The following is an 18,035-nucleotide window of genomic DNA, read 5'->3' as shown; positions in this document are numbered from 1 at the left end:
ACAAATGATAAAAATAAATACAACATTTGTTTGATGGAAACACAAACAGAAGTTCACTTTCCTTAAACACATTATTTATTCAGTTAAAAACTTAAATTCAAAGCATTATCATCTCAATTGTAATTACATAATTTTATCTTGCTTAAAAGTTTGAGGTTATTCATGTGTTTTTTTTCGTCAAATATCAGCTGGCCATATGTGCGGCCATTTTGCTGTCTGCTAAACTTGGTTACAAGTTAAACTAGTGAAATGTTATTCTTTTATTATTTTTAAGTTTTGCTTACAAATTTTAATCGTTCGTGTTGAAATTGGCCGTGGGTGTGTTAAATGAAGCTTATTTAGTTAGCTGCCGTCTTTTCATTTATGAATGTTTTGTAATAACATTTTTACCCTTATAATTTTAAACTATACCATGTTTATTTGTTGAAGCGCTTGATAAAAACATACAGTAATATTTTCTAAAACTTTCGAACTCTGTAACATTTTGTTAACAGTTTCGTAGAAAAACATTTTTACCCTTATAATTTTAAACTATACCATGTTTATGTGTTGAAGCGCTTGATAAAAACATACAGTAATATTTTCTAAAACTTTCGAACTATGTAACATTTTGTTAACAGTTTCATAGAAAAAAATTATCGCAAACCATTATCGTTTTCAGAGATTCGCTGTAATCAAAATCGCTAGTATTGCGAAAAGCCCAAAGAACTTGTGATGAATGTAACTATATGTCTATGCCATGGGAATATTGGATCGTCTTTTGTTGAAGTTTTGTCCTTCAGAAGGTCACGGAAGTTATTGTACCGGGATTGGCAACTAAAATTCTTGAAGCGATTCGTATAATTAATTTTAAAACAAAATTTCAAGTGTCATATAAAAGATGGGGAGAAAATTTTGGGTTGGTGGAAACTGGAAAATGAACGGAGTGAAGAAGGAAATAGACGGAATAATTAATTTCTTGCAGGCGGGGCCCATATCACCTGATGTAGGTGAGATCTGCAGTCTTTTCGCTTACCACTTTAAAAATAAAAAAGTGGTAAAATATGTAAACAGATCATGTCTTATTATAACTATATATTTTGCATAATTTAATACTTTTTTTGTATACTTCTTTTTTAAGTTTGAAAAATCTCTTTTCTACCCATTGTCACGATTAGTCCAGAAGAACATTTTCCTCCTCCAGTACATTGTATAGTGTTTAATGTGATTATATGTTGTTTCAGAGGTTGTCGTTGGTGTTCCTGCACTATACTTAGAGTATGTCAAGAATAAACTTCCATGTTCTGTAGCAGCATCAGCTCAGAATGCTTACAAAGTTCCTAAGGGAGCTTTCACGGGTTTGTATTGCTAATTTTAATTAATAGAACAGGATTTTTCATTGAATGGGGAAAACATTAGTAAGTTCTTAAAATTGGTAAAATATCCTATCTTCAATGATTGGTTGTGTGTCAATTATATTTTTTCTGTCTCAATTACAATTATTTCTTTCATACTTTATAACATAATTATGTTACTTTAAGTTTTTTCTTTACTTGAATTTTTGACACTGTTGATATTGACTCCTTGTCTTTGTGGCAATGATCATTGAAGCCCCTATCACATAATGATTTCTTGGAATGTCTTCCATGGCAGCAGGTATGGAATATTCTGTGGAATAATTATCAGAACGCTGGCCATTTTCATAGAAGTTTTTGTAATCTGTCATCAAATTTCTATGGAAGGTGGAAATGTTATCCCATTAGAATGAAGTGGTAATGAGGCCTTAGTGTTAAAAATAGTAATTTATTTTGGAGAGAGTGAAGTTAACTTAACTTGATTTTTGATTTGAAACTCTGAGAACATATCTGTTGAAGCAGGTACAGCATTATGCGACAATTATGACAAACCATGTTTTTATAATACAGAGTATTAATAATGATGATAAAACCATTCACACAAGCTAGGACTACAGTTGCAATTATACATGTGATGGTATTTTTCCATAAAAACATCCATACCTGCTGCCATGGAGGATTGGTTAGCAGTTAGGAGGAAGCTTCTAGTGGAGCCTGTAATGAAACCTTTCATTGTGTGATACATTCTAAAAAAAATAATGGTAATAATGTGACTAGGGTTGTAGGTTCGAGTCTGACCCCCGGCACACAACTAGTTTGAGACTGAGTTGATACCCAAGTGGTTTCGAGCCTACTTTAATCTTGAAATTCATCGCCTTAAGTGTCTGTGCAGGACTGTGCCACGTGATATTTTGTCAATAATATCAAAACATTCAAACCAATGTAGGTTTTTTGTTTACTTTTAGTATTAAGTTTGATTGTTATTTAATTTTTTTTCAACCCAAGCTTTACCTACAAATTTTCTTAACCTATACGTACTTTTTAACCAGGAAATTCGGAAGGGTTGTAATTTTCTAGATTAGGTGGATCATCCAAAATAAATATATTTCTGGTAATTCTGAAGGATAGCTAATTTTCCGAAAAACAAAAAAAAAATTCCATTTCTGGACATGTTTTTGGATGATTTCCTATAAGGTAGATGTACCAGTAGTCGTCATGCTAAGAAGAGTTTTATAAAAAAAAAAATTGTGTACATAACCTTGTAGGTGTATTACTGCCCCTACATGTTTGTTTTTAACCTCAAACTTTACTCTACAATGCTATCCAACACTCTTCGATAAACACAAATTATTTTTGTAGATTTATAATTTTGAAAAAAGTGTGATTTCTAGCCAGTAGTCGTCATGCAAATTTTCGTGTTTGCCAGTGTTCGTCACATGTTTGTGCCAGTAGTCGTCATGTGCGATTTCGGCTGCATTAGTTTTAATTCATGGATCCAGAATGATAGTATTGTACTATTTGGGCTTCAAATCTTATTTGGTACTATATTTTAAACATCAAAATGGCATTTCATAAAGATTGTTCAGTAATATAATGAATAATCCTCATTGAATTTTGAATTTACTTACAGCACTCACGGAACAAAGAGGGACAGCACATAGAGCTGTAGCAAACCGAATGTATTCGTTACTGAGTAACGGGTGTGCCGTCTAGTAACGAGTAACGAAACGTTACACACGGCTGCATTTTGTTACATTTCTCGTATATTTTACGCATGCGCGCGCATATTCAATGAATTTACGATACAAAGAACGATGTTTGTTTATTAATAAAGTATAATTTGGAAATTCCTCGTCTAAGTTTTTTTTACTGTTTATTAAAGGTATTATGTGTGTAGACAAAGTTTGAGATTGGAACAGAAACAACGTAACAAAGTATTTTTTTACAAATTAGAAATATGTATGGTTTTGTTTTTCACTATCGCGTATTTTCACGTTTTTTTTGTTCTTATCTTAAAAGAGATATAATAAAGCCGCTCTAATGAGATTTAATTGTTTCTTGGTTAACAAAAACTGTTTAATTATCAAATATTGTTAATTGTTTATATTCTATTTATTATTATTTACGCGACGTCATACTGTGCGCGTACGCAATACGACTCAATTCGTTGCTGCAACATAACATAGCATGTTATGCGGTATCACAAGTAAAATATAAAAATGAATCAGGGCCCGCCCATCTTCCTACCCAAGGGCGATTTGCCTTTGTGTTTATCGGACAATGTGTTCCTTGGCACACTATTTTTTTCCGCTGCTCATTTTATACTCATACCATTCGCTACATCTTTAAGAGCAGCTTCCATGGCTGACTCTTCATACAACAGTATTTTCCGTTTTGGCATTTTGCCCTGTAATTAAAGAACGAGACACATTACAATGTTTAGTTTACTTATTAATGTCAAAATATATATCGAATGACCCCTAAATTAATGTAAACAACAATGCCTACACAATTTTTGCAATCAATAAAGTAAAGTAATTTCCGACCCAGAAGTCGTCATACACATGCATCGGAAGTGGTCATAGGTGACGACTACTGGATCTGATCATAATAACGTACTTTGTCTATTAACAACAAAGAACCAATATTATTTAAGAACTTTAGGGTGTAACTTAGCACAACTTTAAATAAAATATTAAATGTACCAGTGCTCGTCAGGTATGACGAACACTAGCAATACAAGGTTTTTATTGATCCAGTTTTCGTCACCCTAACTAAATCATACAAAGAAAATGAATTTTTTTAAATAAACACTTTCACCTCTTCAAGAACATTTAACTAACACATTCAGCACAAAACATCACGAATAAACATGAAAAATTACAGAATTAGAAGTAAAAATGTGCACTAACGTCCTTAGTGTTTTAGTATAGGAATTCCCCTATTTATCTTCACTGCTCTACGAACTTTTGATGCACGGACTTTTTTTGATTGAAAATAGTGTTTGTTCCGAAAACTATTGTGGTAATTTCAGCTAGAACGTCGACCAAATTTTTGTCAATATTTAAGTTGGCGATATATTGAGCTACTTCTCTATTATTTACATTTGAAGTTGCTAGTGACGACCATTGGAGCAGTGACGAGTACCGGTGCACTTACCTTAAGAGTTGTTATCGCCACCTCCGGCTGTCTCAAAATTAGGTGATAAGTGGAACATACAGGTTAGTAGCAGGTCACGAAAAAATTTATACTCAATGTTAGAGGTATTACCTGTTTTTTATTCATGAAGAAATCACTATATTCCGTACAACAGAGCACACAAAAAAAAATTAAACTGTACCTCCAGAAAGGAGAAAAACACGTAGACACTTATTACGAATTACATAATATTGCCCGGATAAGTTCCAGGCAGCGATGTCTGGACAAACCCCTTTGTCGCCTCGCTGTGGGCTTTGCCTACGACTACAGTAAAAAAATCTAATTAATTAAAATGTCTGAAAGAAAAAGAGTTATTGGGTGTTGCCCGGACTTTAGCCGCAAAGTTGTACTTTAACAGAACATTACTATATTATGCAAGCCATTGCCCGACCACGGCCTCTCGTTACGGTGCTCGAACAATGACTGTCCAGCACGGTGCTCGGACAATGGCTAACTTTACAGCCTTCCTTCCCTTTGTGCGGGCAGTGTCCTGGGCTCGCTGACGTAATTTTCAGCCAATCACAACGCATAGCAACGGAACTTCCACTAAATGCTTACTTCTGTTCCCATGATGCAGCAATTTTCTCTCTCTCTCACACTCCCGTGACTGTGACTCAAACGCCTAGCGTGTGAAACAAAGCCTTGTTGTGGGAAAAACGAAGGAGAATCACGTCAGCACGCCTTCCCACACAAAGAAGCCAGAAAAAGAAAATACTAAAAAAATAAACTTATGAATTTTAAAAATAAAAACAACAAACCCTGTGAAATATTTTCACAATAACTTCTAAAAAGAAAAAAAACTTTACATCATTTGAAAACCTAACCTGAAATATGACAAAAAAATTTATAACAACAATGTTTGCTGGATTGCATGAGGAAGACTGTAATCTGAGTTGTTACAGAGTGTTGTGATACTTCAGTAGTTTAACTGTTTAAACTTTCGCCTGTGCAGTAACACAGGCACCTTGATGTATAAGTGCCTACCATGCTTGCAAACCGCTTGCCTCAATAATGATTGGGACCTTAATATGAACGTTTTGTGTAGCAAAAGGTATGAAGTGATGTAACAAAGATTTATGCTGCATTTGCAGACAACTTTTAAGTGAATATGTTTTGAGCTATTACTTCAAGCTGGTTTATTCTTCAGAAATATTGGGGAATAAATGATTTACTATACATACAGCAATAATAGATGTATAATGTTTTTTTTTTTTTTTTCCCTTATTTATTTGATGCCAAATATAATGAAATTTGATGATGTAACTTCATTGTACCTATTTAAAATGTTTAAGATATTAAATAAGTTGTTTAATTGACTGTAGGCCTAAATTACATTTTATTATTTATAAATTTGCAGTTAAGAGTGGCAAAAAAGGGTTCATTTATCCTTGTTACATTACTGAATACTATGCGACAGGTTCTGATTTTAAAGTTCCAGTTATGAGGCGGACACCCGCCTTACTGCACAGGCAAATCTTAAAATAGTTAATTATGTGTGAATTTGTATTACATATTTCAGAATCCAGTATTAATTTCAATACACCCTCTTCGAGTAAACTTGAAAACACTATTTCAGATTATTACATTATAAGGGAAATCTACTCTTATTTGGTTTTACAGTGAAATCTTTATTGAGTTAGTTACAACCATGAGTCCATGAGTTTTTCGCTTCATGGACAGCTTGCATCTTTAAATTCATTATAATTGAAAAAGGTTTAAAGAGTGATGTCAGTATGAGAATTAACAATGGCATGTTCTAATGCATTGTAGGTGAGATCAGCCCAGCAATGATCCAAGATATAGGAGTCTGTTGGGTCATTCTGGGTCACTCTGAGCGCCGGAACGTGTTTGGAGAATGCGACGAGGTAAGCTACTAGTGGAAATTTATTCGTTTTAAAGTATACATGAAGCTACTTTTAACTGATAAGTCTCATTTATAGTCTCAAAATGAAATTAGAAGTAAAACTATTTCATAATAATATGAAGCAATAATTATCTAGCCTAGTGAAAGTCTGACTTAAGCATTCAGGGTTTTCTACCATGCATACTTTCGTTCTTATCTGCGTAATTTTCCATGCTTTTTCATTTTCCTGTTATTGCTATTATTTGAGGGCTTTTCCTGCGAGTTATCATAGTAACTCTTTTAATTTTATTTTTTGGCAAATATGTAGTTGGGCGATATTTGTTAAAAAAAATTTTAAATTCCAAAAATACTTTTATTCTATGCTTTTTAGCTTCCTCTTTTCATAAAACCCGGCAGAGATAAGAAATTACAAATATTTTAGGCGAGATTGCTGTTCTTATTTGCAATACAAGACCTGTGCAATCATTCGACCGCCGAAATTTTTTATTTTGCCGTGTGTTAGTGAATGCCTAATTAATTAAAATGGTTGATTCGGTCAGGTCAGTTACATTATAAATGAACAGTAGGAACTCATGTAATTTTTTTTTACTTATTACTTGCGCAACAATATCCAATTTAAAAAATATTGATACTCGTAAACAAGAAACAATGTTTAATGCCGCATGAATGCACAGGTATTGTGATGAAAATTAAAAAATTTCTTATCTCCTTAAGTATTTGGAATTTCTTATCTCCGGCGGGTTTAATGAAAAGAGGAAGTTAAAGAGCATAGAATAAAAGTATTTTCGGACTTAAAAATATTTTTTAATACATATTGCCCAACTACATATTTACTTATTTTTCCTCTAAAATTTTCTAACCAGATATTTATTAAACTTTCTTAGTTATCAACTCCCATGATTTTTTTACTGCTGCATACCTGCCAACCCTCCCGCTTTAGGCGGGAGACTCACGATTTTATACCCTTTCTCCCGCCCTCCCGATTTGTCATTAAAATCTCCCGTTTTTTGGTTCTGTTTCTCGTTTTTAATCCAATAAATTTATAGAATTAATATGTTTGTACCATTATTCCGTACAATTGTATAGTAACTACGGTTCGTACCATAACGTGTAGTTATTTTAATAGCCTAAATGCCCACAATTGTCGGCTAAAACTCTTGGTTAAGCGTACATCTAAGAAAGAAACGTAGTTATTTACGATAATTATGGGAGCTGTTTTGGTACACGTTCGTCATTGGTGTTTGTTAGCCAACCAGAAAAAGGTTTGTTTTCCAAAATGGCGTGTTTTGTCAACATTGTAAACTGTGTTTTCGGTGGTGTTTTGAAATAAAGACGGACTGGATTAATAATGAGTTTATGATACCACTGTTTACATTCGTGCCCAAATTCGCTTCTGTTTGTTAGCCGGCTATGTGTGAATTTTTTGTTCGTCCCCGAACAAATTCACCTTTGTTCGCGTCTGTGCTCACAGAATAAGTGTAGAGGTAGCATTATAGTAGTCTTCGAATTAATTCAACGGTGTATTCAAAAAAAATATTATTTTGTGGAAGCAGTTGCGTGATGAGTATTTTGTACGCGTTTAGTTGTAGGCCTACTCCGCAATAGGAATTTAATAGAAATGGCCTACAGTGAAGTATCTTGTTGTGTACAAGAAGAGATTTAGTGACGAATTTCCGTGCATTTTGCAATCGAGGAAAGGTGAACATGCTGCATTTTTTTCTTTGTGTCGTGATTTTTCCGTCAAAATAAACAAAATTTCACCCCCCCCCCCCCCTTCCGCGTTTTATTGGGGGCAACAAGCATTGTTTACTCCACTAAAAAACCTCCCGCTTTTTGACAAGCCAAAGTTGGCAGGTATGCTGCTGTTAGATATGTAGTGAATATATATTGAGAAAATTTAGAACAATACAAATTTCAATAAAGCTCTAAATAATAGTTATGGCTAGAGTCAAGTATGATGTTAAAAAATGCAAATTTAATCATTAAAAATAGTGGATTTTGTCTTGTCGTTAAAGATTAAATGTATCTAATAAAAAGTACATATCAAGTACAATAATGTTGATCAACTCGTACAACAATTTGTGGTAAGATATTAAAATGTTTACATATAACAATACTACATAAACTGATAAGAGTAAGTTAAACAAAAAATTGCAATCAAAACATTTCAAATTTTTTCTGGAATGTTTATTAGTGCACGAGAAAGTTCAACATATTTTAAAATTTAAATATTACTTTTTGTCACTGTCTTGTTATTTCAATAATATTAATATCAGTAAAAAAAAATTATTTTTTAAAAACCCAAAATCCCATGTTTCTCTGTACGTATTATTCCATTTTGTGTGTATAAGCTATAGACTACATTAAGATTTAAACAAAAATACATAGGAACTAAATAATGTGACAAAAATTATTGTCAATGCTTTGTCTTAATAGCTCAGCTTGTAGACTGTGTGCCTGCATGCTGCCTCACACATAGACACTACTGTACTCTTGTTTCTGTCTAATTAAGAACACAAATAAGTATTTAGGTGTAGAGATAGAACCAGAGATACACTGTATTATTTCTAATGAAAATTTGTCTTCGATAAAGCACAGATAACTCTTTGAAATATTTAAAAAGACAACACAGTGACCGTAGTATTATTTCAGTGGTAGTAATTTTAAATATGAATTCGGTATTAATTATTGAGTGTCGGTGACTTCACAGGGGAAACTATTTGTTATGTAGTTAGGTAGTTATTAACTTCTGTATTTTATTGAATTACTGTATACTATGATCCTCAGCAGAGTCAAAGTTTGAAAATTAAATGATAGGAAACAGTTATGTCCTATGTGTAGGGACTGGAAAAATTCGCGAGTTTAGTGACCTTCAGGATAGACTCCGCGATCCTCTTCCCTACTTGGGCAAACGGCACCTGTTTTCATTGGGTGTTGAATTTTTTGAGGCGTCTCAAGTGAGTAACTTTATCGACTGATGGTCTCTAATTGGCCAAGGGTCCTACATATTAACAGTGAACCAACAGCGGAAGCAGCACAACGGTATAATTATTTGAATTTTAGCATATCAAGAAATGAACCCGCGATTTTTTCCTGTCTCTACTGTCCCCCCCCCCCCTCCCCCCCCCCCCCTTGTGACGCGGGGTTGTGCCCGTGTCGCAGCTGGTAGCGGAGAAGGTGGCCCACGCGCTGGAGTCGGGCCTGTGCGTCGTCGCGTGCATCGGCGAGAAGCTGGAGGAGCGCGAGGCGGGCCAGACGGAGGCCGTCGTCTTCCGGCAGATGGAGGCCATCGCCTGCAAGATCTGCGACTGGACCAACGTGGTGGTGGCGTACGAGCCCGTGTGGGCCATCGGGACGGGCAAGACCGCTACCCCCCAGCAGGTGAGCCACTGGTCGTGTCTCCGATACCTGACACTGCCGATGGATGTTCAGCACGGGTATTGGGGAAAAAATGTACTCGGAACTTTTAATAATTATTATAAAATACTTGCTGTTTGTTGGTCATAATTTTAATAATTACTTAGGCGCTGTTTAGCTACGAGCAAGTTGAAATAAGTTGTTTAGTAAGTGATGCACAATTTTTTCAATAAACTTGTTTTGAATAATGATTTAGAAAAACAAATTACTAACATGTTTTAATAATTTATTCATATAGTGTGGGCAGTAAATGTAAATCTTGATTGAGTAAAAGTAGAGACAAGATAATATGGTGAGTTGTGATGAAGCCGAGATAACGCTAAAAGCTTGTTGGTACACCATGTAACACTGAAATGCAAGTTAATACACCTGAAAACATTGAAATATGTATATATAAATTCATGAAATTAATCGGCATATTTAATCAAAACTCAACTCAGTTTACAAAAAAGTAATGTTTTAGTATATTAAATTCCAATAATGTTGATTATAACATGGAATTAGTACCAAAAAGTTAGTAAAATTTTTTGCTTTTTTAATACTGCAACTGATATTGGTAACTAATTTTTACATTACGGCATTGGAACATTTTACAAACACGTATATACTCACTGATTTATTTTTATTGTTCCCAGTAGTTAGACATGCTATGACAAGTTATTATAATGTGGAAAAAATCATGTATCAGTCAAAATGACACTGATTTGGTGAAGTAAGTATCATTGATCAAGTAATTATATTTGTGAAAATTGTGCTGTGTTTATGAATAAACAGAATACATAATAAAAAGACACTGAAATGTGTTGCTTTAAAAAAACAAAATGGGGTTCAAAATAAAACCATAAAATCTTGTCTCTAAGTATAAGGTATCGGTGGTGGTTTCGAGAATTGATATCTGAAAAAGAGGTATCGTAACAGCCCTAAGAAGAACCAAGGAAAATGTACGAAGCGAGGTGGAATAGCGGTAAGACATTGCACTCTCATTCCAGAGGATATAGTCTCAGTCTGTCCATCCTGATTCCAGTTAGTCTTGGTTTCTTGGAATCACTCCAAGCAAATGCTTGGATGGTTCGTTCCTGTACGATAACATTTTTGTGTTACTGCTATCAGTGATAAAGCTAGCTTAAAATTGGTGTTTATAACAAAAAAAAAGATACTTTGCTTGCTTGAATCATAGTACATTAACAATTTGATTCAACTTGCCATTAATACATACATGGTTGATCAATTCAAAACATTGATACTGGAAAAGTAAACACACAAAAAGCAAAATACAGTAGAACCCCGATTTTGTGAACACGGATTTAACGAAAACAGCGATTTAACGTAAAGGTTTTCAGGAACCAACAAAAATCACCAATTTATTAAAATAATAATATAGATTTCCAAAAAATGCAAGTAAATAGTAATGGAATCTTATTAAAAAATACACTCTGTGGTGTCAGTAATAGAATGGAGGTACTATATATTAATATGTGCCTTTGCATCATCTGTCCAAATACGAAAAAATTAAAAAAATTGTTCAAATTGCTTAAAAACTCAGGGCGCTGTAACTGAATTGCGTAGGTGCGTGCCATTGTGCGCGCCTGGATAGATAGACTGTCCGCGACACATGACGTCATGAAGGGTTTCTTTGTCCGCATCCCCCTCCCCCTTCTCCATCCTTGGCTTGACTCACCACGTTATCTTCCAAATACGCCCGCATAGTAACAGTGCTAGCCAATAATCGCACGTTTCCAAATATTCCCTTTCCCATCCTCCAGGTTTTTTCAACTTGTGACCACATCACACCAATACGCCATTATCATTATTCTCTAGATGTGTAAAAGTAACGAAAAAAAGTGTACCCGTATGTATTCGTTACTATAACAATTAGTACTCGTTACTATTGTATCGTTACGTTACTCGTTACTTCTGAAACCGCATTAAAAAGCTATGTTATGTTGCACCAACGAATCGAGTCGTATTGCGTTCGCGTACATTATGACGTCGCGTAAATAATAATAAATAGAATATAAACAATTAACAATATTTGATAATTAACAGTTTTTGTTAACCAAGAAACAATTAAATCTCATTAATACGGCTTTTTTATATTATCTCTTTTAAGATAATAACAAAAAAAACGTGAAAATACGCGATAATATAAAACAAAAACATACATATTTCTAATTTGTAAACAATACTTTCTTATGTTGTTTCTGTTCCAATCTCAAACTTTGTCTACACACACAATACCTTTAATAAACAGTAAAAAACTTTGAATACGAATTTCCAAATTATACTTTACTTAATAAACAAACATCGTTCTTTGTAACGCAAATTTATGCGTAAAACATACGAAAAATGTGAGTAATGAGATGCAGCCGTGTGTAATGTTTCGTTACTCGTTACTAGATGGCGCACCCGTTACTCAGTACCGAATACATACAGTTTGCTACAGCTCTATATTCTCAGTAAGAGCTTTGTGCGCGGTGTTTAGTTTTTGGAATACGTTTTTTATAAGTGCTGCGCAGCTGAGCGAACAAAGAGAGTCAGCCGGCGGCCACGCCGCGCCGTAACAGCAGCTAACCGAGTACAATGACCTTTCTCCGCGTACGGCGCGCTATGGACGGTAAATTTCCATCAATTTGCGGCCTTTTTTTTTTTAATTTTTTACTGTGACACAACGTGTATGTAGCTCGTTTTTGTTATAAACGCTGCAGGTTGCGACTATTTTAATAAACTTTAACGTATTTCTTACACTTTACATATTTTTAAACTTTTTTTATGCCTAATTTTTCACGGTTTCTAAGAATCTGTATGTACGACCGAGGTGTACGTACGAACCGGGGGCCGTACGAGCGAGATCAAAAACGTTGAAGATGGAAAGTTGACGAAGTCTGAGATAGCACGGCAGCACAAGATATCAGCGTCGACCCTGTCTACGATATGGAAACGTAGGTACGCGATTATGAGTGCGGGGGTCATTGAAAATCGGTAAATCGGATTTAACGAAACGTCGATTTAGAGTAGGTAAACATTTTCGGTAACCGTAGCACTTCGTTAAATCGGGGTTCTACTGTAGTAGCATCTTTATAAAAGTTGGTAATTGACTCAAGAATGAATTGCAGTGTCAGTGTAGGTAGGAATTTCCAACACTTGTGTATTTTACGAAATTTAAAAGAACTCTAGGGAAATCTTAAAAACAGAATGATAACCGTATCCTGCAGTCAGGTGTAAAATTATTTTGATTTTTTTTTGTGTGTTTGTCAGGGTACATAACTTCTCCCATGTAATGAAAGAATGAAATTTGGTTTGTGCACTTATAGAAATATTTTTTTGTGTGGAACATGGGGGAAACCCAATAATGAATTTGAAATACCTGAGCGATGTGATCTATTGTCTTCTTTGTTTATATATAATTTAGTGGAAGATGATATAACAAAGTTGTAGGTGGCCATGTTGTACATTTGAAAAGCTCTATGTTGTAATGTTTTTGTACAGAATATTTGCTTTTTATTTTTAAGTGTTATTTGTTAAACCAATCTTAACATTTCTCACTGTCATGGAAGTGAAATTATACCTTAGTACGAAATTAGTAGCTTCGTGAACTACTATGCAACCAAAGACACTGTTACACAAGTTGCATGTTTGTTCACATACTTAATAGTCGAACATAGCATTCTGCAAATGAACTGCCTATGAGGGAATTTTTTGAAAAATCAGAGAAAGTACAAAAATATGCCCCCTGGTTGGACAAAAACAGGAATCTATTAATTCAAGAGGGTTGGTTGTAAAGTTATTGCAAATAGGATTTTCTGTCAACTGAAAGTACAAATGATTCATATATCAAATTTATGCCCAGGGAAGGGAATTGTTTGAATGGTTTAAAAAGCAGTGTGCACAAACCATCCCATTGAGTGGCATGATTTTAAAAGAAAAAGCAGAACATATTGCTTTGACACAATGTTGAATTCAAAGCATCAAATGGTTGGCTTAACTGATTTAAGAATAGGACTGGCATTGTGTTCCGGGCAATATGTGAGAATCTGAGAGAATGAATGGGAAGGGGGAAAAAAAAACAATAAATGTGTAAAAAAATATTAATGCCTCAAATTCTGAGTATGAACCAAGGACATTTTCAATGTTGGAAGAGTTCGGCCTCTTTGTCCAAATGCTGCTTGACAAGACATTTGTTTTAAAAGGAGAGACTTGCCATGGGGGAAGCAAAGCAAGGAGAGGTTGACTTTTCTCGTGGGGGCCAACATGGATGGGTCCGAGAAGCTTCCACTTTTTGTAACTTGGAAGGCCAAATATCCACAATGTTTTAAAAATGTGAATCTTTACCATGTAGGTACACAAATAACAGAACAGCATGGATGACTTGTGGCATATTTTAACATTATTTGCATTCCCTGGATGCAGAAATGGGAGTAAAGAACAGAAAGATTATTGTGTTTATGGATCACTACCCTGCCGATCCAAAGAATGTAGCAAACTTGAGTAATGTGAAAATACAATTTATTCCTGCTAATTCCACATAAGTGCTGCAATCTATGGATCAGGGTGTGATCAGGGTACTAAATAAAGTAGTATTAACGCATGAGAGAATTGTGCAAACTAATCGGTGAATCACGTAACACCCAATTCTCCACCATACAAAGTGTCTATTTTAGATGCACTGCATTTTCAGCTGCTTCTTGGGATTTGTTGGATCCAACCATTATTGCAAGCTGCTTTAAGATGGCAGGCTTTGGAGGTGACATTGTAGCCCCAATTTATGAGGGTGATTATGGCAATGAGGGTGCATGCAATAGTGTATAGAAAAGTTTGCAAGGAAAACTAAAAATAGTGTGTAGTTCTGACGACTATGTTGAAGCTGACAGTAACGTCCTGCCTTGTGAGCGTTAAAGTGCGATAGCAAGCAGTAGCAGCAATGATGTGGATGAGGAAAGTGAAGCAAGAGAATCTTGAAGGACTGCGGGACTTCATTCAAGGAACTGCCAATGTGCCAGAATTTTGGCAAAGTGTCTGTCTGCAGCAAACCTAGAATTACTCCAAGCAGACAACACTGGATAACATTTTTCGAAAAATTTAATTTAGAATATTTATTATTGTACTGTTTTGTACAGACATTATTATTCAACATACATATATGCAAGTTATAATTAGTTTCTTTCAAAAAAAAGTTTAATCTTTTTGTTCTATTGTCTGAAGCCCAATGTTTCATAAGAAATTGTGACTATTTGTAAGTTTTTTCAATTATAATTAGTAAACTATGAAAAAGAGAAAAAAATTTGTTTTCCCAGCTAAGAAGTTTTTTTCAAGCAGTTCCCTGAAAATATCTTAAACGGAGTTTCACTGTATGTTATTACATGTTGATATTACACTTGCTAAAATTTTAATAAATACATAATTATTTCATTGGAGAAGATCTAGACAGAAGTGTTTTCAAATAAGATTAAGACAGAAATTGTTTTTGTGATTATTGCAATGTCTTGCTGGAAATATGACCGATTACTGCGGGTAGAATCGTGGCCCTTACCATAATATATAAGAACATTGAAAGAGATTTTAGTTGAATAGTTACTCGGAATCTGGATCTAATCCACAAATTCACATTGTAAAAAAAATATATATACAAAAAAGAACTTGTTACAAGATCTGTTATCACTGGAATGCCAACTTTTCAACAAATAGTAAAAAAGAAACAACTACAGTGAAACCCCTTATTTACGTTACCGTTATTTACGTTTTCCCGTTATTTACACTATATTCTTCAGGTCCCGTTTAGTTCCCATTTAGTCCAGTACAATACTTTCACGTGAATTACGTCTCAAAAATCGAATCCACCCTGCTATTTACGTCATGTAACAACCATAGTAGGCCTAAAATATTGTGAAAAACGTAACGTTTATAGTCAGCAATGAACATTTTAAATCGCATAATATACATATTTTATAACATGAAAAGTTGCTTTAATTTCTAAACATATAATAATTTAAGCTTAGGCATGTAAAAGTCAGAGTAATTATAGCAGGTAACAGGAGAAAATCTAAAATGTACTAGGGAAAAATGTAAACTCACGAATGTATAAATGTACCAGTAAAGTCGGGAATATTACGACTTTACGAGGCTGCTTGTAAGTTGTGATACTATATTTATGTCACAACTTAGCCAAAATACTGGTACGAGACATAAACTTCACAAGATAAAATGAGCGGAATCTTGGTAACTGTTTTATACGTATTTTATAATTTCGGAAATATTGTACAGATGACGCATATTTTTTAAACTAACCATTTATTTCTGGGGATCGTGAATGATTAATTATTGGTATCAAGACATCAAGATGAACGTAAATCTGAACATATCACGGCAGCGAGAAAACTGGTGCGTATACCAATAAACTGGTATTAGAACTGGATAAAACTGGTACACGGGAGGTGGAACTTATATTTTTTCACTAAGCTCGCGTCTATTGGCTGGCTGCTGATGGAAGGTCACGAGTCTGCGCGGAGCGTTGAGTGAGTTATACTGCGCATGCGCAGCTCAGAGAACAGAGAGAGCCAGCAGGCGGCTACGCCGCGCCATAACAGCTGATTGAACACAATGACCTTTCTCCGCGTACGGCACGCTATTGACGGCAAATTTCCAATTTGCGGCCCTTTTTTTAAACGTTTTTACTGTGGTGCGATGCGTATATGTAATGTAGCCCGTATTTGTTATGAACGCTGCAGGATGCGACTGTATTTTAATTAACTAACATATTTCTTACTTTTCCCTTTATTTACACTTTCCCGCTTTTTACACTTTTTTACTTTGTCCCCATGAAAAGTGCAAATAAGGGGTTTCGCTGTATATAGGATATTGGGCTTGTCATTATTTGTTTAATCTCTGTTTAGAGTGCAGCAACAATCATGGGTGTGTGCTTACCACATTTAAGATAAATCAATTGTGGTGGAAGTCAGTTTTGCATGTTGACTGGTTTAGTTTGTAAAGCAGCATCTTTTAAAGTGAGGGTGTAATGTTCCAGGCCCAGGACGTACACAGGAAGCTGCGTGAGTGGCTGTGCACGAACGTGTCGGAGTGTGTGGCGGAGACCACCCGGATCGTGTACGGTGGCTCGGTGACGGCTGCGAACTGCAAAGAGCTTGCCCAGGAGGAAGACATTGATGGATTCCTCGTCGGCGGAGCCTCTCTGAAGCCAGAGTTCATTCAGATCATCAATGCCAAAGCATGTTAACTGAGAGACTATGTAAATATCTGCAGAATTGGTAGAGCCCTCTAAGTTCAGATTTAAATAAGAGATTCCAGGTTTATTTAAATATAAATTATTAAAATGTAACACATGCTGCAAGTATGTGTAATTAAAAGAAAAATATATTTTCCCGTTAATGACTGGCTAGATGTCGTTCATGAGAGAATAAAATTAATGTGGTCTTGCTATAATGCCACAAAATTGTCTGGTTTATTTTATTTATAGTTTCCTTCCTCCAGCCGAATGCCAGCCCAGCAGGTCACTGCTGGGGCTGAGTGAGCAACTGGCGCGGGGAAAATAGAAAGTATATAATCATGGTAGGTCTTGATACATGTGTAAACAATTCCTGTGCGTGGTGGCTTGCCAGGTAAATGAGCACAATGTCACCATTCATAGTGCTTTTCACACACTGCTCAGATTTTTGAACTAAACAATTTATACTTTTACTCGTAAGTCGTAACATACTGTTTTATCGCATAATCGTCGCTCCCATATTTTAGGGCGTCAGAATTTGGGTAAAAACTCAGATAAAGGTTGCATGATGTTTTTGGTCCTGCTATTAGATTCCAAGTGCTTTGAGTAAGTATCTTTTCAGTAAAGATCTAATATTGATTCGGACATTACCACTTATTTAATTAACGGAAATACGAAGTTGTCTGACGTGTAAATTTTCTTTTACAGACTTTTTAAATGTTATAACCTTATCTGTTCTACTGCATCGCTACGGTGTACAGCTTACTAAAATGTAGCTAGCACTAGTTGGCATCATTCTGTTTGGTTATGTTGTCCCATATAGAGCGTACTCATAATCGAATATTGATATCTCGCCGATTCATGCAACGCGTGCTCTCTGTCAAGTGCGGAGTTAATTAACTACATTTAATAGCCTGCACTCTTTCGTGGTGTGTACTACCAGAATAGTTACGCGTTAGTTCACGTCACAGATTCAGTTTTTCTATTTAAAGTTGAAGAAAGGTTT

General features: G+C 35.0%; 1 protein-coding gene across 1 annotated transcript; it reads left to right on the top strand.

The window, feature by feature from the left end:
* The first annotated feature begins 310 nt into the window (after nt 1-310).
* LOC134531943 (triosephosphate isomerase) lies at nt 311-17,257 on the top strand. Its single transcript, XM_063368006.1, has 5 exons — nt 311-989; nt 1,224-1,337; nt 6,303-6,397; nt 9,559-9,777; nt 16,832-17,257. Exons 1-5 carry the CDS (start codon nt 881-883, stop codon nt 17,039-17,041), a joined length of 747 nt encoding a protein of 248 aa, XP_063224076.1. The 5' UTR covers nt 311-880; the 3' UTR covers nt 17,042-17,257.
* Nucleotides 17,258-18,035: the final 778 nt, after the last annotated feature.

Source organism: Bacillus rossius, chromosome 5, assembly GCF_032445375.1.
Source record: "Bacillus rossius redtenbacheri isolate Brsri chromosome 5, Brsri_v3, whole genome shotgun sequence".
NCBI lineage: Eukaryota > Metazoa > Arthropoda > Insecta > Phasmatodea > Bacillidae > Bacillus > Bacillus rossius.
Note: the sequence above shows the minus strand (reverse complement) of the source record. Positions and strands in the feature narration are given on the sequence as shown.